Source organism: Delphinapterus leucas, chromosome 7 (assembly GCF_059928025.1).
Source record: "Delphinapterus leucas isolate spDelLeu-1000000601 "Yukka" chromosome 7, BTC_Dleu_Yukka2, whole genome shotgun sequence".
In the NCBI taxonomy this organism is placed as follows: domain Eukaryota; kingdom Metazoa; phylum Chordata; class Mammalia; order Artiodactyla; family Monodontidae; genus Delphinapterus; species Delphinapterus leucas.
In genome coordinates, this window is record NC_143135.1 from 26082022 (window position 1) to 26103238 (window position 21217).

At 43.5% G+C, this 21217-nt stretch overlaps 1 protein-coding gene across 1 annotated transcript in view; it reads left to right on the plus strand.

Moving 5' to 3' along the window:
• The window catches only part of LOC111179808 (uncharacterized), a 186924-nt gene extending 166284 nt beyond the window's left edge, over positions 1–20640 (plus strand). The window contains exon 5 of the mRNA XM_089915003.1: positions 16889–20640. Within this exon, the coding sequence (XP_089771129.1) occupies positions 16889–17015 (127 nt within the window). The 3' untranslated portion in view covers positions 17016–20640. The remainder of the gene's footprint in view (positions 1–16888) is intronic.
• Positions 20641–21217: the final 577 nt, after the last annotated feature.

Genomic DNA, 21217 nt, shown 5'->3' on the forward strand with positions numbered 1-21217 from the left:
GCAATTCCACTTCCAGGTATTTATCTGAAAACAAAAACACTGACTCGAAAAGATATGTGCACCCCCATGTTCATTGCAGCACTATTTACAGTAGCCAAGATATGGAAACAACCTAAGTGTCCATTAATGGATGAATAGATAAAGAAGCTGTGATATATATATATAAAATTCAGCCATAAAAAGTGAAGGAAGGGCTTCCCTGGTGGCGCAGTGGTTGAGAGTCCTCCTGCCGATGCAAGGGACACGGGTTCGTGCCCTGGTCCAGGAAGATCCCACATGCCACGGAGCGGCTGGGCCCGTGAGCCATGGCTGCTGAGCCTGTGCCTCCGGAGCCTGTGCTCTGCAACGGGAGAGGCCACAACAGTGAGAGGCCTGTGTACCGCAAAAAAAAAAAAAGGAAATCTTGCCATTTGTGACAACATGGATGGACCTCGAGGGCATTATGCTAAGTTAAATTAGTCAGACAGAGAAATACAAATACCATACTATTTCTCCTATATGTGGAATGCAAACAAACAACAACAAAAAGTCCAAGCTCTTAGATACAGTGAACAGATTGGCGGTTGCCAGAGGCAGGAGGTGGGGGGCAGGAGAAATGGGTGAAGGGGATAAAAGTTTAAAAAAAAAGATTCATCTATGTTGTAGCATGTGCCTAGACTTCTCACTTTACAGAGTAAATAAATTCCCTTTTTGGCTTGAACTCTTTGGGTTATTTTTGTCACTTATGACCAAAAAAATCCTGGCTAATATAAAATAGATGTGGAGAGAAAAAAAAAGACAAAAGGTAGAGGAGAGTATTCTAACTTTCCAGTTCCCAAGTCCAGCCCCTTTCTAGGACTGACTGCAGGAAGTCCTAGAGGGCTCTAAAGACAGAGGAACAGTGCTTGCGTGCTCTCTCTCTCTTTAACAAATTCATTTCGCTAAAATGCAAGAGTTGTAACCAACACACCTCCTCATTTCCTCTAGATGGGGTAAAGGGCCTCCATCCTCAGGGCCTCTCCCCTCCAGGTGAATCCTATTCTTAATCCTCACTGAAGCTCTCACCATTTACCAAACAATCCAGCTTTCTCATGCCTCTCTGTCTCACGCTGTCCTCTGCCAAGGAAGTCCCTCTTTTCCTAAGCAGAGAACTCCTACATAGCCTTCAAAACCCTCCTCAAGTGTTACCTCCTCTCTGTAAGCTTCTCTAACTTTTTCACTCTCCCAAGCCATGGACACTTTGTATCGCAACTGTTTGCAGATTTCCTAGTCACTAGATTAAGAGCTCTAAGAGTGCATGGGTTGTTTTTGTTTCTTTATAACCTAAGACCTAGCACAGTTGCTGACAGTGACTTTTGTTGAATAAATGAACATAAAAAATTACTTGATAAGCCTCAGTCCTTGATATTCAAATAATTAATGCACTGAGGGCTTTACAAAATTATTTATCATCTAAGTAGGTTAGATATGTTCCCTGAAAGCTTTTAAAATTATTATTTTCACTATTAATAAAAATTCAGAGTGAATCCTTAGCCCAGTACAGACAGATTTAGCAAACATTTCCAAGAGTGGAAACCCAGATTAATGATTCTTGACCGTATTTGGTCAGATGTGGAATAGCATTTTCCATGGCCTAACTTGTCCTTTTCAGTATGTATTCTTTTTAAGGATATACAATTCAGGTTACTTGCTAATTATGTTGGATTGTTCCTTAATCCTTATACTCCTGAGTGAACTCAAGAAATGATGGGTCATGACATCATGTAAAAATGCACCTTTCCTTGCTGTCTGGCATTCTCTCTTCCTTTTCCTGATTCCCTGCATCTGCCTCCTACTGATGTATTTGAAAGACATTTGAGCTGGACAGTCCAGCTAAATGATCCATTTTGTTAATATGGTACTTTTCCATAGGTGGCTTTAGATTTAGATATTTTTATTCTTGTGGAACATATAAACCTTCTCATGGTCCCCTCTGGCCTACCATAGCTGCTGAAAGAATAGAGGACCTTTTGTCTTTGATTTTATTTTACCCAATAGTCTTAAAGTTCATAAGTACAGACTGTTTTCTCCAAATTTCTCTGTACTCCTAACTTTTACTTTTTCTGCAAAAGTAGCCTTTTTTAACATTTTTTTTTTTTTTTTTTTTGTGGTACGCAGGCCTCTCACTGTTGTGGCCTCTCCCGTTGCGGAGCACAGGCTCCGGACGCGCAAGCTCAGCGGCCATGGCTCACAGGCCCAGCCGCTCCGCAGCATGCGGGATCCTCCCGGACCGGGGCACGAACCTGTGTCCCCTGCATCGGCAGGCGGACTCTCAACCACTGTGCCACCAGGGAAGCCCTAGCCTTTTTTAAAAAAAAAGTTTTTGGCTGTGTTGGGTCTTCGTTGCTGCGCGCGGGCTTTGTCTAGTTGCAACGAGCGGGGTCTACTCTCCATTGCGGTGCGCGGGCTCCTCATTGTGGTGGCTTCTCTTGTTGCGGAGCATGGGCTCTAGGCACGCGGGCTTCAGTAGTTGTGGCACGTGGCCTTGGTAGTTGTGGCTCACGGGCTCTAGAGTGCAGGCTCAGTAGTTATGGCACATGGGCTTAGTTGCTCCGCGCAATGTGGGATCTTCCTAGTTCAGGGATTGAACCTGTGTCCTCTGCATTGGCAGGTGGATTCTTTTTTTAAAACAATTTATTTATTTTTACTTTTGGCTGTGTTGGGTCTTCGTTTCTGTGCGAGGGCTATCTCTAGTTGCGGCAAGCGGGGGCCACTCTTCATCGCAGTGCACGGGCCTCTCACTGTTGCGGCCTCTCTTGTTGCGGAGCACAGGCTCCAGACGCACAGGCTCAGTAGTTGTGGCTCGCAGGCTCCAGAGCGCAGGCTCAGTAGTTGTGGCTCACAGGCCTAGTTGCTCCGCGGCATGTGGGGTCTTCCCAGACCAGGGCTCAAACCCATGTCCCCTGCATTGGCAGGCAGACTTTCAACCACTGCGCCACCAGGAAAGCCCGGCAGGTGGATTCTTAACCACTGTGCCACCAGGGAAGTCCCCAAAGTAGCTTTTTTGGTTTAAGTAGTATAACCTGCTCATTTTGGACAATTTGGAAAATTCTGAAAAGGATAATTGTTAATAAGCCCACCATCCCATAATCAGAGACTGATTTTATTTAGATATTAGTATATTTGCTATTGCTAAGATATTGGCATATTTCTCTCCATTATGTGATCTTTTTCAAACAGCTTTACTGAGGTATAACTGACATAAAATAAGCTGCACGTATTTAAAGTGCACAATTTGATGAGTTTTGGCATATTTGCACACTTGTGAAATCATCACCTCAGTCAAGAAAAGGAACATCACCCAACGTTCCCTGGCGCTCCCTTTGCAATCCCTCCTCCCAATGCTCCCCACCCCCCATCCCTAGGTAACCATTTACCTACTTTCTTTCACTAGATTAGTTTGCATTTTCTGGAAATGTATGTAAGTGGAATCATACAGTATGTACTTTTGTTTTGGTCTGACTTCTTTCACTCGGCATAATTACTTTGAGTTACTTCATCCATGTTGTTGTGTATTCATTTCTTTTTATTGATGAGTAGTATTCTGTAGTATGAAGGTACCACACTTTGTGGACTTGTGGACCAACATTTGGTCTGTTTCCAGCTATTGCAAATAAAACTGCTGTGAATACTCATGTATGGGCCTTTGTGTAGACATGCTTTTATTTCTCTTGGGTAATTACCTAAGAATGGAGTGGCTATGTCATATGGTAGGTGTATTTTTGCCTTTTCATCAGGAAACTGGCAAAGTATTTTTCCAAGCAGCTATACCATTTTCCGTTCCCATCAGCAGTGTATGAGAACTCCAATCCATCCTCCATATTACTGTCAACACTTGATATAGTCCATCTTTTTCATTTTAGCCATTCAAGGTGGTGTGCAATGGGTATCTCATTGTGGTCTTAATTATCATTTCCCTAATGACTAATGATATTGCACATCTTTTCTTATTCTTATGCCACTCATATGTCTTATTATTGACTTGTAAGTGTACTTTATATATTCTAGATCCAAGTCCTTTTTTGGATAGGTTTGTCTAATATTTTCTCCCAGTCTGTTGCTTGCCTTTTCATTTTTGTAATAGTGGGTTTTCAAGTGCAAAAGGTATTAATTTTGGTGAAGTACAGTTTATTGATTTTTTTTCTTGATAGCTTATACTTTTTGTGTCCTATTTAAGAAAATCTGCTAAACTGCAAACCAGTAAGATTTTCTCCTATGTTTTCTTCTGTTATGGTTTTTAAGTTTTAACTCTTAAGTCTTGATTTATAATTAGTTTTTAGTTAATTTTTGTATATGATGTATGGATATGGATATGATATGGATATGAGGTATGGATCCAAGTTCATCTTTTGCATATGGTTCTCTACTTCCAGCATTATGAATAATTTTATATCATCCATTAGTACATGCGCTAGGATGAGCTTGGTATCTCTGCTGTATCATTGCATAGTTGTGTCACTTTGACTTTCTGTATCTCAGTTTACTAATCTGTACAATGGGAATAATAGTGATTGGCCCTATCTCTCTGACAGGATGGTTAAAGAGATCAACTTGAGATAAGTAATATTGTTCATAATTTTTCCTTCTCTGGAAAGTTGAAAACATGGAAGTCAACCTGAATCCCTCCGTCATCATCATCACACTCAGGCACCTCTTAGGTATTTCTCGAACCTGTTATCTCCTCACAACTCCGACTCCCGCTGTGCTGGTCAGGCCAGACTCTTCCTTTCTCATCAGGCTCATTGCAGTGATCCTACCAACTGATCTGCTGCTTCCAGGCTTGCTGCCCTCAGACCCAGCCTCTCTGCTGCCTCCCGGCTGATCCATCAAACCTTGTCAGTCATGTTATCTTCTGCTGACACTGTCTCATCTGCAGGATCAAGTCCAAGCTTTAGGTCAAGCCCTCCATGCTCTGGCCCTGCCTCCCCTCTAGTCTGCCCACTTGCGCACATGCACACACACACGCATACACGCACGCACACATGTACACACACATCCTTGCCATTGTTCACCTCCATGACTCTTGACTCTGGCTGTGAGATGTGCTCCTTCCCTGCATTTCCACTGTACTCTGGGCCACCTCCATGCTCAGAGTGTCACGTTGCTTTTCCACATTGCACTGTAAGTACCATTTGCGTCTCCCGCATCTAAATGTAAGCAGTTCAAGAAGTGGAACTGTTGGGCTTCCCTGGTGGTGCAGTGATTGAGAGCCCATCTGCCAATGCAGGGGACACGGGTTTGTGCCCCGGTCCGGGAAGATCCCACATGCCGCGGAGCGGCTGAGCCCATGAGCCATGGCCGCTGAGCCTGTGTGTCCGGAGCCTGTGCTCCGCAACGGGAGAGGCCACAACAGTGAGAGGCCTGCGTACCGCAAAACAAAACAAAACAAACAAACAAAAAAAGGCACTGTTGTTTTATCCATTTTTATTTCTTGACATCCAGCATAGAGCCTGGCCCAGAGCAGAACCAAGAGTTGTTTGAAGAACTAAACATGATACTAGGAAAGGGATGACTATTTTTGTAAAGAATTATAGCAGTTCAATGCAGAAATGGCTCTTGGAAATCATCCAGGTCAGCATTTCCCTATCCAGATCCAGAGCCAGTGACTATGAACACTTTGTACCTTTTTCTCTGGAATGAGGGGCAGGCAAAGGGGAAAGGGCTGGAGTTGATGTAAGGCCTTAATCTTTTGTCTTAGCATGAATCATCAGCAAGTCCTAGATCGAGAAGTAGGAGGTGGGAGGAAAGGTTATTAAGGACAGTATCTGAAGATGAGACTAAGATCATCTTAGTGTCTCTCCACAAATTACTTGTTAAAAGGAAAAATAGGGGCTTCCCTGGTGGCGCAGTGGTTGAGAGTCCGCCTGCCGATGCAGGGGACACGGGTTCGTGCCCCGGTCCGGGAAGATCCCACATGCCGCGGAGCGGCTGGGCCCGTGAGCCATGGCCGCTGAGCCTGCGCGTCTGGAGCCTGTGCTCCGCGACGGGAGAGGCCACAACAGTGAGGGGCCCGCGTACCGCAAAGGAAAAATAAACACTATAGGGGAGATGCACAAGAATATGAATGTACTTACTGCCACTGAACTATACACTTTTAAAAATGGCTAAAATGGTAAATTTTGTGCTGTGTGTATTTTACCACAATTTAAAAAGTAGACAAAGGGGTAAACTATATAATAGAAAAACTAGGCAATAAATACTTTAATGAAGTGATCAAAATTAACATCACCAATAAGGACAAATGGACATCTTGTGCCTCTGGATGTGATTGCCTGAAAAGCATTTATGCAGCATTCTAGCAAAAATGCACAACATCAATCCAACCATGAGGAGTCATCGACAGACCCAAATTAAGGGTCTTGATATACAATAACTGGCCTGTATTCATCAGAAAAATATCAATGTCATAAAAGATAAAGACAGACTGACGGACTGTTCCAGATTGAAAGGTGACTGAAAAGCTATGACAACTAAGTGTAATACATGATCCTGAATTAGATCCTGCACCAGGAAAAAGAAGTTTCTTCTTTTTATTAAGTAAAGCACCTTATTAGAACAACTGGTAAAGTTGGAATATAAACTGTAGATTGCTAAGACCATTGTTAAATGTCCTGAATTTGATAACTGTCCTGTGGTTATGGACGAGACTATCCTTGTTTTTAGGAAACACACACTGAAATATTTAGGGCAAAGTGGCATGATATGTACAACCTACTCTCAGATAGTTCAGAAGTAATAAACATTAATGGTAAAGCACATGTGGCAAAATGTTAAGAATGGATGACTCTGTATAAAAGACATGAGGAGTCCTATGTACTGTTCTTGCAAACTTTTCTGTAAGTTTGAAAGTGTTTCAAAACAAAAAAGTTTTCTTTTTTTTTTGGCAGTACGCGGGCCTCTCCCGTTGTGGAGCACAGGCTCCGGACGCGCAGGCTCAGCGGCTACGGCTCACGGGCCCAGCCGCTCCGCGGCATGTGGGATCTTCCCGGACCGGGGCACGAACCCGTGTCCCCTGCATCGGCAGGCGGCCTCTCAACCACTGCGCCACCAGGGAAGCCCAAAACAAAAAAGTTTTTAAATTGCCTTGGGGTTGATTCAATAAATGTCGTTACATCCATACAAGGGTATATTTGACAGTCATTAAAAATATATTTATTAACATAGAAACAAATTCATAATATATAATTGATTGAAGCAAGCAAATTGCAGTATGATCTGCTTTATTCAGAACAAAACAAAAATCTCCTTTTCTGAAAAACAGTTTGAAAAGATGTATACCAAAATGTTAATTTTGGTTATCTCTGAGTTATGGAATAAAGGGAAATTTAAAATTTTTTATTTTTGTTTATCTATATTTTCTACTTTTTCTACAATGTGCATGCATTAATTATGTAATAAAAATTATTTAAAAATCATGAAGAAACAAGTGACAAAAAAGCCTTAAAGCCACCCAAGTGCGTGGACTGATTGGGAACCCTCTGAGCTGGGTACCTGCATTCTTTGGTAGCCTCTTTCTGCGGCAGAAGCTCCAAGTCCTTTCAGCTTCCAAAATCACACTATGGTGAATTAAAGAAAAAGAAGAAACTCCTTATCTTCCATCCTCTGTCTTCTCCAACTTTGCTTTCTCTAGATGGAAAGCCCTCAGAGAGTTGTTGCTGGTGTATTTGGTATTCTAAACTGTTCTCCACGTGTTTAAGTGTTTTCTGCTCCCTGGTCAATTTAAAATAGGTTTTTAACTGCTGCTCCTCACAGGCTCCTGGACTTTTCCATAACTAATTGGAAGATGTTGGATTTTAAGGACCTCATGGAATGAATAAGCACCTTCCTTAACTTCCGTTCTCCCTTTTTCTCAGCAGGCCCAGGAACGATTGCCGCATTCCTGGCAAGGAATTTCAGGCAAGGGCCTGAAAGATCTAATAGTCACTTTTCAAAGATGCTTTCTTTGAACTCTCTCACTCAGAGAGCGACTACAACAAAGACAAAAAGCACAGCAGTTGTGATATCATTAATGTGTCCCCCTAATCCACTCTCTCAGGGCCGTCGCTCATGGTTGACTCTACTTCTGGATGTCCAAAAAAATCAGATCATCATCTACCACATTTACCCTTTAAGATGGTGTTTTCCTGTGAATTGAGCATCATGTCATGGTCTTCTTATTTTTATTCAAAATGTTTTAATGAATTTGTTTCATATCCTTCATTTCTGGGTCTTGAGTGCTTCATCAGACCCTTTAATATTCAGTCTCTGAGCACGGATTTAAAGATTTTTGCTTGTTATATATTGTGCCTCTTGAGATACGTTGGACTTTCTTGTCATCTTGACACTGATTTAGCAGAATGAACTTCCTGGGCGAACAGTGTTATGAAGAAATTGTTCCACTCTGACAGCAGATGGTTTTCATTAGTTTTGCTGAGTTTAGAGACTCAATGCAGGCACTTTGAAAACTGCAGTAGCGATGATCTTCAGGCAGCTGTGTCTGGGCATTTTCCTAATGTGACCTATTGCCAGCTCATAATATTAGCTTCTTATGTTTGGAGATAGGCAACCGAGTTTATATATAGATTTCATTTTTTTAAAAAATATTGCCAAGTGGCAAGTAAACATAGCATGAGGTAAAGCCTTGTTTATTTATTCAATCCCATATCTTACTCTAGTTCTAACAAATCTTTCTTATTACTTATGATATCATTTGTCCTTTAAAATAAAGCCAAAACATGCTTAAAAGCAACATGAAACTAACCAAAGGAAAAATTCAGTATTCTTCGGGTCATGGTTGTTCAAAATGTGAAGTGGTCAGAAAATATTTCTTCCTATTTTTATCTTAATTACCTCCAATCCCTTTCAGGAGCAAAACAGCTTAAAAGTTTGCAAATAAATTCATTTGTCTATGTAGTCATTTCCTTTGGGTTTGGAATAATCTTCCTTAACTATGTGAAAAACCTAGACTTAAGGTTATACTCAGAGAGAAAGTGAGACAAGACCACAGGTATAGCCTTGCCAAGTGATAGGTAACTGAGGATGCAGAGGTACCAGTTAGGAAACTACTGAGAACTGGGTTTGGTGGCAGTAGTGGGATGAAAGCTCGTGGCTCCAGAGGTGTTTAAGGAGGTACTTGTGCCTTTACTAGCTGACTGGCTTGGAATCTGGATAGGGAGATACTGACTTGGATGATTTCCAAGAGCCATTTCTGCACTGAACTGCTATAATTCTTTACAAAAATAGTCATCCCTTTCCTAGTATCATGTTTAGTTCTTCAAACAACTCTTGGTTCTGTTCTGGGCCAGGCTCTATGCTGGATGTCAAGAAATAAAAATGGATAGAGCAACAGTGCCTTTCCTTGAGCTGCTTACATTTAGGTGGGGGAGACGCAAATGGTACTACAATAGGTAACTGAGGTAGAAATCGACCTGGAGAGTGCGGTGTTACAGTGAGGAACCCATTTCATCATAGCCTCAAAGACTAGAAGGATGATAGAGGCCCCTGTTTTTGCTATAGGTACTGTTACTGTCAAACACTGACCTCTGTGAGAGGTGGAAGCCAGTCAGCCAGGAAAGGCCCAGGTATCATTCCTTTGAGCCCCTCCTTAAACATCTCTGGAGCCACGAGCTTTCATCCCACTACTGCCACCAAATCCAGTTCTCTGTAGTTTCCTAACTGGTACCTCTACATCCACTCTTGCCTTCACCAGTCCATTCCCTACAGGGCTAATCTTGAAATGCAAACATGATCATGACTCTCTCTCCTCTTTAAACCTCCACAGCAGCTTCCCATTCTGTTAGGCTAAAATCCAATTTGTACAGGACTGGGTCCAGTCTTTCTATCCTGTCTCATCCACTACCATTCTTCTCTCCTGTTCTGTGGTCCAGCCACGGGGCCTCACTGGCCTCCCTTCAGTTCCTCAGAAGCTCTATACTCCCACCTGCCTCCATCTGGGTCAGGCTCCTTTGTTATAGCGTCTCACACAACCATGCCCATCTCCTGCAGAGCACTTCCCCTCAGTTTGTATTGATGTATTCCTCATGGTCTCTCTTTGATTAAGTGTAAGCTCTGCCAAGGAAGAGAATCCATCACTGCCGTATCACCGGCACCAAACCCAGTGATTGGTTAAGTCAGTAAAACTTAAGGTGAGGTCTAGGTTGATTTACCATTTTCTGTTGAGAAGGATTAGCTCCACAAATTGGTATGATTGCATCATTGCCACAAAGGGACCAAGCGACTTCCATTGTACCTCTTGAGTAAATTCTTGTCTGTTATGACAATGCGGCAATCATTAAATTCTGTAATCATTTACTATGCAAATTACATTGGCTCAAACTTACTCTGGCTCAACTGCTGCACCCGTCCTCTCTCCCCTTCAAAGCATCTCTCAGCTCTTCCTGGAAGGCACTAAAGTGTAACAGTTGCCACGCCTCATCCATCCTGTCCTTTCCCTCTTGCTCTACTCACCTGATTCTCATGTCCCAGTGGACATGTTCTCGAAACCACTTGAAGGAACAACAGAGTGGCCTTGTCAGTAGTCCCCCTGTGAGATCACCATATCCACACCCCAGTTGGCTACCAGGGTTTTGACACAAGGGGTCTTCCCCACATAAAGGAAATGTTTGGCCCAAAGACAAATGTAAGGTTCTACCGCTAGAGACCAAAACAGTTCAAAAAGCTTAAAAAATAACAACGAAAATCTTTAAGTTGCCCAAATCAGCCCAGACGTATGAGATATGCATTGCCTTATTTAATTGTCACAAAAATCCTATCATGTCTGTGCTACTGTCTTCATTTTAGAGCTGAGAAAAACTGAGGCTCTAGGATGTTGAGTGACTCACTGAAGTCCAACAGCATCGGGGCCATGATTCAAACCCAGGTCTAATGACTTTAGCTCTTAACCAGTATTTTATATTGCAGGCCAAGGTCAACAGAAATGGCATGGGGACTTGCATACAATTAACTTCAATTAGCCCTTGTAGACCAAAATCATTCAGTAAAGGCAATATCCAAAGAGGCTTGACTGAAGATAAATTTTTTTTTTTTGCTGTACACGGGCCTCTCACTGTTGTGGCCTCTCCCGTTGCGGAGCACAGGCACCGGACGCGCAGGCTCAGCGGCCATGGCTCACGGGCCCAGCCGCTCTGCGGCATGTGGGATCTTCCCAGACCGGGGCACGAACCCGTGTCCCCTGCATCGGCAGGCGGACTCTCAACCACTGCGCCACCGGGGAAGCCCAATAAATTATTTATATAAAGATACACAGGGTATATTCCTAAGTGTTAATTTCATCATCTTAATCTTTTAACTTTATACATGCTCACATTTAAGGCATTTTCTCCCCAGGTCTGTACTTCTAAATGTTTATGTATTTCTCCTTGTAACCGCATAACCTCCTAACACCACCCAGGCAGGGGCCTCCTGTGCAGACTCTCAAGGCCTGAGTTTCCCTTCAGCTGCTCATGTGATGCTCCCTGAGGACTCAGCACAGTCATGGGGTCATGCCGCCCAGCTTGTGCTTATTCTAGTTTCAGGTAGTGTGGGGATGGATATCCTGCCAGAATCCTGCCTTGGCATGCCATGTAACTGACCACAAGCCATGGCCCATCGTATGCTATTTATAGCAAGTGACAAAAATAGCCTTACCCCTCTGAAAGGTGTATTTGTGCCATATGCCCCCTGGCCTCCTACCATCTGACAGGCACTTCTCTCCAGACCTCAGAATGCAACAGGACTGTCTCCTCACACTGACCCAGAGGCACTGTGTCCCTCTTGTGTGCACGCCTCCTGCTCCAGAGGCAGCCAGGGGTGGGGAGGCACCAAGGCAGGGCCTCAGCCCTGGGGTCAAGGCAGAACATAGTAACAGACCCAAGGAAGGAGCTTGGGGAGTGGGAGTAAGATAAGACCAAACCCAGTTGTTGGAGTTGGGTACAAAATCAGGGTGAGATCATGAACACTGCAGATCTGATTCTGAGTTGTGAATGCCCCAGAGACCCACTGATCTCCAAGCCTGGGCTGGGCCTGAGTTTGGGGATGGGGAGGTTAATGGAAAGGGCTGGAGTGACCAGCAGAGTGTGGACAGACCCTGCCCCTCTCTAGCCGCGTGCAGGTGAGCAACTTACTTCATCTCTCTGGGCTGTTTCCTTATCTGAGAGGGTAGACCCAGAGGAACAGCTCCTATGCTAGGTGTGTGCATCAGAATTACCTGGGACCTTGTTAAAATCAGGGTGCCTGGGGCCCTCCTTGTACATTGATTCAGAAGGTCTGGGAGGATCCTGGGCGTCTGGACATTTTGCAGGTTCCCCAGGAGATTCTGATCCGCACACCAGTGTTGGAGAGCCCCTGTACGAAGTGAGCCCCAAGGGGTCTTCCAGCTCAAACGTCCCTTTATGCTAAAGTTTACTGAACCAGGTGTAAGAAAGCATAGAAGATAGGCATTCACCTCACTTAATTACTAGGCAGCATTAGAATCAGACACTATCGGTCGCTTGTTGCATCCTGAGAAATATCAGTTGGGAGCTTATTCAAAGCCAGCTTTTTGCGTGTTAGGCTGAAACTCTGGGCTTGATTTCACCCTCTTCTATATCCTCTTTTAGGCCATCCCTCCCTGTCCCCTGGTTTAATTATGAGGGGTCACAAACTGGGGACCAGAAAGACAAATCCAGGCAGGCCACACATGAGCTTTACTTAGTCTGACCAGTGTTAAAAAAACAAAATTCAACTGAGTAAATTTGAAGATCTAATTGGCTTTATTCATCCCATCTAGTTAAATAGAAGGGTGCTCTGAGGAGTTGTACAAAGTGAAAGGTTTTTATAGGTGAAAGGAGGGTGGGTCAGGAAGGTATTAGCAGGAGAAAAGAAAGGGGTGTTTCAGGCCAGGCTGTCTTCTTTGGGGGGAGGGGAATGGAAGGGGTCTTTATCAGGCAGATAACTTTGTTCCCATAGATTGTTTCAGATTGACCGTTTCAAAGGTCGCGTTTCTAGGAGGGATTGAAACTGCAATTAAGTCTTGGTTTGCTGTCTGAGGGGGCAAGTGACTCCATTTGGGGCTTGCCCTTTCTTTTCCATGCCAGTATTTTTTTATAAGTCTGAATTTGTGCGGGGTCAGACTGGGCATTTGCTTTCCAGCTCCCCCTGGCCCTGCCACACCAAGTGTGTTACACCAGTGGCTTCAGCTCTTCGCCCTCACTGCCTAGACCCTGACGTTAGATCTGAGCTCAACTCCTGTGTCTAGCTCGAATCTCTTTCTGAGCAGTAGCCCCAGAGATCCAGATGCCTCTTGATAGATAATCTAGTTTGTGTACTTAACAGAAGGCCTCGCATGTAGTACAGGGCTAAATAAATCTTAGCTAGGGGTGTTATTATCCCTACTATGCACCTCTTCTTAGGGTCTCACAGGCACCTCAGCTCAACCTGTTCAAAGCAGCACTCATAACTTTCCTCACCTTCACCCCAAGCTTCTTCTCTCCGTTTCCTCTTTCCACAAATGATCTCATCATTAAGTCATCTAGACTGTGTGGCCCTGGGCTCTTTGGTCTCCTTCATTCTGATTCATCATCACAGCTTATGAAAAATCTCTCTTGATTCCATCTAGTTTTCTCCATCTCTGCTGTCACCATTCTAGTCCCAGAGACCATCATTTCTGCCAGAACTATGTAGTTACCTAATTATTCTCCTGCACACATTATTGTTTCCATCTAACCCATTGTTCAGTTTGAAGCCACAGTTTTGTTAGGGGAACCACTGACTGAAACTGCCTGTCCTGGCCAGGCACTATAGTAACCACTTGCATGAGTCATCTTACAACAGGAGGTCAACAACCAAATGGAAGAATTTGGGAAAGGTCAATAGGAGAGAGGAGACTCCAGTCCATATGTCCTGCCAACCTCCCAGAATCCTGCTCGCTGGAATCCATCTTGGCTGAGTGATGTGCACGCCACCAAGAAGCACCCTGAGTCAGAGTGCTTTGCCAGAGACAACCTGGAAACTAACCCCATCACCATAGAACCTGAGACTGCGAGCCACGTGGCAGAGCAGTTCTCCTGAGTTCCCTTATACTACTGCTCTCCACCTTGGGGGCCCCTTTCCAATAAAGTCTCTTGCTTTGTCAGCACGTGTGTCTCCTCGGACAATTAATTTCCAAGTGTTAGATAAGAGACCACTCTTGGGGCCTGGAAGGGGTCCCCTTTCCTGCAACAGTTTTACTAAATAAATTTGATCTTGCCTCTCCCCTGCCTGCAGTGGCTTCCCAGGGCCCCAGGATAAAACCCAAATTCCTTACCAAGACCCTCCCCAGTCTGGCTCCTGCTTCCTCCCCAACCTCCCCCGGCAGTCTGCATTCCAGCCATCTGGGATTTGTGTTGTCTCTTGGATTGGCACAGCGAAGAGCTAAATCAGACTCCACCTTGGATCTGTTTCTTTGACTTTAACCTTTGCTTTAAAATATATATATATATATATATATATATATATATATTTATTTATTTATTTATTTATTGGCTGCGTTGGGTCTTTGTTGCTGTGCATGGGCTTTCTCTGGTTGTGGCGAGCGGGGGCTAATCTTCGTTGCGGTGCGCAGGCTTCTGATTGTGGTGGCTTCTCTTGTTGCAGAGCACAGGCTCTAGGCACACGGGCTCTAGGCGCACGGGCTTCAGTAATTGTGGCTCGCGGTCTCTAGAGCGCAGGCTCAGTAGTTGTGGCGCACCAGCTTAGTTGCTCCGCAGCATGTGGGGTATTTCCAGGCCGGGGCTCGAACCCGTGTCCCCTGCATTGGCAGGTGGATTCTTAACCACTGCGCCTCCAGGGAAGTCCAAGAAAATGTAATTCTTAAAGTCACAGGAACACTTAAAGAAGATGCAGTTCCTTCACTGGACTAAAATGTAGATTTTGGCTTTACCTAGTAAGCCAGAATGAAGGAGAAAATGTGAACTTTGTCTGTAGAGAGCCTGAGGTTTGGGCCTAGACCACCACTTACTGCATGCATGCCTTTGGAAAATTTATTCAGCCTCCCTGCTTTACTTTCTTTCTTGTAAAATGGGGAAAATGAGACCTACCTTGCAGGATGGTTTTGAAGACTGAATACAAAATGTAAAGGATCCAGCACAGCCCTGGTGACCAGGTGCTCATCGATGGCATTGTTTAAAAGTCCTCCTGCATTTTAATTATTTAAAGGTCTCGTGGCCTGGCTCAGAGTTACAGGGAGCTCAGGACATACTGTACTCCCGGTGGGAAGAGGCACTATGTCTTTACTGTCAGTGCCTTAAGAGAATGAGGAAAAGCTGGCAGAGCACTAGGAAAGCAATTGCAGCAAAGAAGCATGGGAAATGAAAATGGGAGAATTTGGTTCTCACTGGATCTCGGAGTCGCACTGAAGAGCAGGGATTTCTTTTCCTGTTCCCTTTTCCTTCTCACTTGCTCAGGAGGGAGGCTTCTCAGGGAGGACAGCCAGGGGCAGGATCCCAACGGGCAGAAGAAGGAGCCTTGCTTCTCCAGTCTGCTTCTCTCTCCAGTGCTTTAATGAAATTCATATTCAGACATTTAAAAAAAAAAATAACACTGGGGCTTCCCTGGTGGCGCAGTGGTTGAGAGTCCGCCTGCCAATGTAGGGGACACGGGTTAGTGCCCCGGTCCGGGAAGATCCCACATGCCGCGGAGGCTGCGTGTCCGGAGCCTGTGCTCCGCAACAGGAGAGGCCACGAGAGTGAGAGGCCCGCGTACCGCAAAAACAACAACAACAACAACAAAAACACTTTGTTTTTTTAATTTCAAAGGCAAATCATATTCATTCTGGAAAATTCATAGAGGCAAAAAGAAGGAAAAAATTATCCAAAATTCTACTGCTAGATAACTACTGAAACCATTTGGGAGGCTATCCTTTCAAAGTTTTTTCTAAGCAATAAGGACGTAAACCAGTATATTCTTATAATAACAAACGAGATAGAATGGTACACACTGTTCCGTAATGTGATCTTTTTCACTGGACAGATCTCCATGTCAGTAAATGAATGTATCTAATGTCATGATGGGTGACATCAGTGGATGCTCAGGTAGCCAGCCACAGGCACCCATGGTGCCCTCCCTGGATGGAGACTTGTAGCTTGTTTCTGTGAACCATGGTTCAGTGAGCAGCTTTACAGGCGAACTTAGTACAACCCACAATTGTTTCCTTAGAGTGAATTCTCACATTCAGTCTTAACTTTCTCAAAAAAAAAAAGAAGACAATAAGACAATGTGATTAAAATTTTTAAATCACAAGGGGGCCTCTTTGGAGCGGAGGGAAGAAACTGTAACTCAGCATACGATGTTTTATTTCCGATTCTGCTCAACCTCCACGTTTATCTCAAGCACAGCCTTATTTCTTGTCAACAAACTTCAGAAACAAGACAAAGTCCTTGTCCTTAAAGAGATTACAATCTAGTAGCCGATATAAGAGACACAATAATTCTCTTTCATTTACACAAAAGTACCTGATTTTTTACCATGAGAAGCGAGGACAAGATGGATGCAATAATAATAATAGCCAATGTTTAATGAGAACTTACCGTATCTGTGAACTGTTAGTATATTGAATGTTATATAATGTATACACAATGTATATACAATGGTATAACAAATGTTACACAATGTTATACAATGTATAACAACTGTTAGTATATTAAATGTATACAATATATACAATGTTATATACAGAATAAGCATTGTGATGTAACTTTCCAGATATTGCGGCCTGAAAACGGGCTTGCTGATGTCCCCCATGGTGGGGTTCATAGTGACCAATCAGTGCACCTTCCACTCACCGGTCGGCTTTCCTCAGATCGCAGTGGCTGTGTTGGTCATGGAGAAAGTTGGTCATTCCAGCGTGCATTACCGCCTTGCTCTGTTTACCCCCAAGCCCACCAAGGAGCCACCTTCCGTCGATCTCCGGCACCTCAGTGATGGCTTTTTCTTTGGCCACCCCAAGCTGGCGCAGTTTGCCGCTTTGGCCTGTACCACTGGGTCTTCAGTCCATGTCTTTGTGAATCCAGCCATCAGCAAGCCGGTGGGCCTTCCTGAAGACTTCCGGCGGGGCTTCCTGTGGCTGATGAGCCCGGCTCCAGTGTGAAGGTTTGTATGGGAATCGCGCCTGCCAGAAAATAAAGTGTAGATGATCCTCTAAACAATTTTTTTTTTAATTTAAGCATAGTTGATTTACAATGTTGTGTTAGTTTTAGGCGTACAGCAAAGTGATTCAGTTGTACATATTTTTTCAGATTATTTTCCATTTAGGTTAGTACAAGATATTGAATATAATTCCCGGTGCTGTACAGTGAATCCTTGTCGCTTATCTATTTTACATAGAGTAATTTGTATCTGTTATCCCATACTCCTAATTTATCTCTACCCCCTCCCTTTCCCCTTTGGTAACCAAAAGTTTGTCTTCTATGTCTTTGAGTCTGTTTCTGTGTTGTATACAGATTCATTTGTATTATTTTTTAGATTCCACTATTAAGTGATACCAAATAATATTTGTCTTTCTCTGTCTGCCTTACTTCGCTAAGTATAATATTCTCTAGGTCCATCCATGTTGCTGCAAATGGCAATATTTCATTCTCCAGATGGTTTCTTTTTATTCCTTAGCATGTCTTTTCACCCTTAGGAGAGGGTATTTTTTACCGTTTATGAGAGTCACCTAGCTCCACCGATCAAGCATCTCCTTGCGTCAGGCCTGGGCAAAGTGCTTCACACTCAGGGCCTCACTGAGCCCCCCACAACCACCCAGCCGGGCTGGTGCTGCTCTTGCCTCCTTTTACAGAAGAGGAAAAGGAGGCTTGCAGAGTGCAAGTAATTGGCCTAAAGTCGTTCAGCTAATGAGTGGGTCTGACTCTCAAGTCACCTGGGCGTGCTCTCTACGGGCATCTTTCTTTATCTCAAATATCTTAGCAGCACGGCCACATACTTGCTGTGGCTTAGGACCGCTAATCTGATGTGAGTCATTAAATGTCCTCAGCTTCTTATACTTAATAACCATGTGAACTCTTTTATTTTTAAGTTGTGAACCTTAAAAAAAACACAAAACTTTCATATACTTAAAACAACAAACACCTTTGACAATTTTCTGATAAATCCACAACCTCCATCAGTCACTAATGCCACACGTGGAAATCTAAAATGAACCACAAATAAACAAAATCTTTGATGCTGAAATACGTAAGGACCTTATTTTGGTGTAATAATAAAAATGGTTACCATTTCCTGAGCACTGACCACACAAAATGCTTTATGTTTGTTACCTTAATTCATCCTATTTCTCTTCTACAAGGTAAGAGTTATTGGGGCCATTTTTCAGATGAGAACATCTGGAGTCGGCAAAGGTGTTCTAGTCCAACCTCTGCCTCAGTCCTGAGAAAGGGAAAAGCACAGGCTTAATTTCTCTGGGCCTCAGTTTCCTCCTCTGAAAATATAACCTTTCCCAGCTGGGTCTCTGAATGTTTTTGAATGTGCAGAGAGTCTTTGATCTGCTTCTGAATTACATTCCAAATCCCTACCACATATAACTAGTTTTGGAATACCCTGACCGTGACAAAAACAACATTAAAAGCTATTCCTGGGCTTCCGTGGTGACACAGTGATTAAGAATCCGCCTGCCAATGCAGGGGACATGGGTTTGAGCCCTGGTCCAGGAAGATCCCACATGCCACGGAGCAACTAAGCCCGTGCACCGCAACTACTGAGCCTGCGCTCTAGAGCCCGCGAGCCACAACTACTGAAGCCCGTGCGCCTAGAGCCCGTGTGCCTAGAGCCCGTGTGCCTAGAGCCTGTGCTCCACAACAAGAGAAGCCACCACAATGAGAAGCCTGAGCACTACAATGAAGAGTAACCCCCGTTCTCCGCAACTAGAGAAAAGCCCACACGTAGCAACGAAGACCCAACACAGCCAAAAATAAATAAAATAAATTTATAAAAAATAAAAAGCTATTCCTTTGTCATTTAATCCATTCAGTTTCACCCAATAATAGATCAGTTTTCAGGTTTTAAAGCACTTCACACAAGAATTCTAAATCTTGGCAAGACCACTAACCAGCAGCCTGGTGTTGGCAGGCATTGATCTATCTGACCTCTGGCATTTGACCACCTGAGGAAGGTCATCAGGGAAAACTCAGTCCTTGCAGTTCTTGCATGTGCATTACTTACCTTACCTTTATAACTACCTCAAATCCAGTTTGGGTGTTTCCCCAGACCCAGACCCTGGAACTGACCAGAACTGAGAGTGCAGATGGGTTTTTGGACACAGCTCCAAGTTCATGTAAATCTCGTGAGTTTAAGTGCTGATGACACAATCTTCCCACTGCTCAAAATTTTAAAACTTGAATGTGAGCCAAAGTGGTGGGTGTTATGACACTCATTGGTTTTTAGTGGTAAGTTCTAGAGCTATGAACTTGTTTTAAGAATACAGAAAGAGAGACTTCCCTGACCGTCCAGCGGTTGAGACTTTGCCTTCCAATGTGGGAGGTGCGGGTTTGATCCCTGGTCCGGGAGCTAAGATCCCACATGCCTCGGGGCCCAAAAACCAAAACATAAAACAGAAGCAATATTGTAACAAATTCAATAAAGACTTTAAAAATTGTCTACATCAAAAAAAAAATCTTAAAAAAAAGAATACAGAAAGAATAATAATAAAAAAAATACAGAGAGAGCCAAATCTTTAGTTGCGTGTACTTGGAAGAAGCTAGATTTTACTACAAAGGTGGCAAAATAAATCTAGACTTTTTAAAAATCCAGTCAGCCATTCACCACTTTACGCCATACGATGTTTTTGCTGAGCTGCTAACAAGTAGGCATGTAGCTGTTGTTTGCTGGGCACTTCTGAGCAGATATGACTCCTGCATTTGCTAACAAGGAACAAGTACAGTAGTAATCCAAGCGGGTAAAGAAAACCTTCAGGTGTGCAGATTTTCTAACTACATCTTTGTTACACTCGAATTCGTTCAAAAATCTACAGTAAGGGACAAGAGGTACAAAATATGTGTTCATGTTTTGCTTGGACAGATTTTGGCTCCTAGCAATTAATGCTTTCAATCACATTAAGCATATAAATAATGCTTTGTGACATAACAGTATTTCCCATTACAGATCAAGTTTGTAGCATTTGTTCATAATCAGACTTGAAATGTTACCTAGAAACAAAATATGTTTTCCTTGAAACAGTCAGACCCTATTAGAAATCTAAGGCTTTACAAATCACCATGTTAACAGCTATGTCCCCTAGCTAAGGTTTTCTTTCCTTAAATAGTGTTAAATTCAGCCCCAGAAGCACTAGTCTCTTTGAGGGTTCTCTTCTTATGTGCACTGACTTGAAAGGAAAAACTTAGTGCTCAAAATATATCTAATGTCTTACTATGTATAACTTAATAAACTAACCAGTATTCCCTTTTGGGGGAAAAATAACGTTAGCACCTTTTAAAAGTGTTATGCTTGGGCTTCCCTGGTGGCGCAGTGGTTGAGAGTCCGCCTGCCGATGCAGGGGACACGGGTTCGTGCCCCGGTCCGGGAAGATCCCACATGCCGCGGAGCAGCTGGGCCCGTGAGCCATGGCCGCTGAGCCTGCGCGTCCGGAGCCTGTGCTCCGCAACGGGAGAGGCCACAACAGTGAGAGGCCCGTGTACCGCAAAAAAAAAAAAAAAAGTGTTATGCTTATAATTGGGTTATATTATTTTCTCATTTTTTAAAAGACAGGTTCTCATTGCTTGAAAAAAATGTGTCAGCCTATTTAAGAGGAGTTATTTATATAAGAGGAGTTATTCTCATTTCCTGACCACATCTACTGTGGGTGAGCAAAGAAATAAAGTGAACATAGATTCAGAGATTTGGAGCAGTAAAATTTAGTGTTAAACTGCAGAGATTTTGGAGCAAGGAACACCTGGATTTGAGTTCTGGTCCTGCCATATAATCACTCTGGAATCTTGGGCAAATTACTTTTCGTTCAGCAAATGTTAGCTATTTTGTAAAATTTTTTTGTAGTATCCCCCCAGGAGTATTCTCTTTGATTAAAGCTACAACCTCTCATTCATTCAGCAAATAATTACAGAGTAGTTATTGTAGGTTAGGCTCTACAGTTCTAGGTCCTGGGAAGCAGCAGTAAATTAGACAAATCAGGCTCTTATTGTCACAGAGCTTATGTACTAGCTTGGAGAAGATGGACAACATACAAACAAGATAGTGTCAAATGGTACATTTGGTTGAA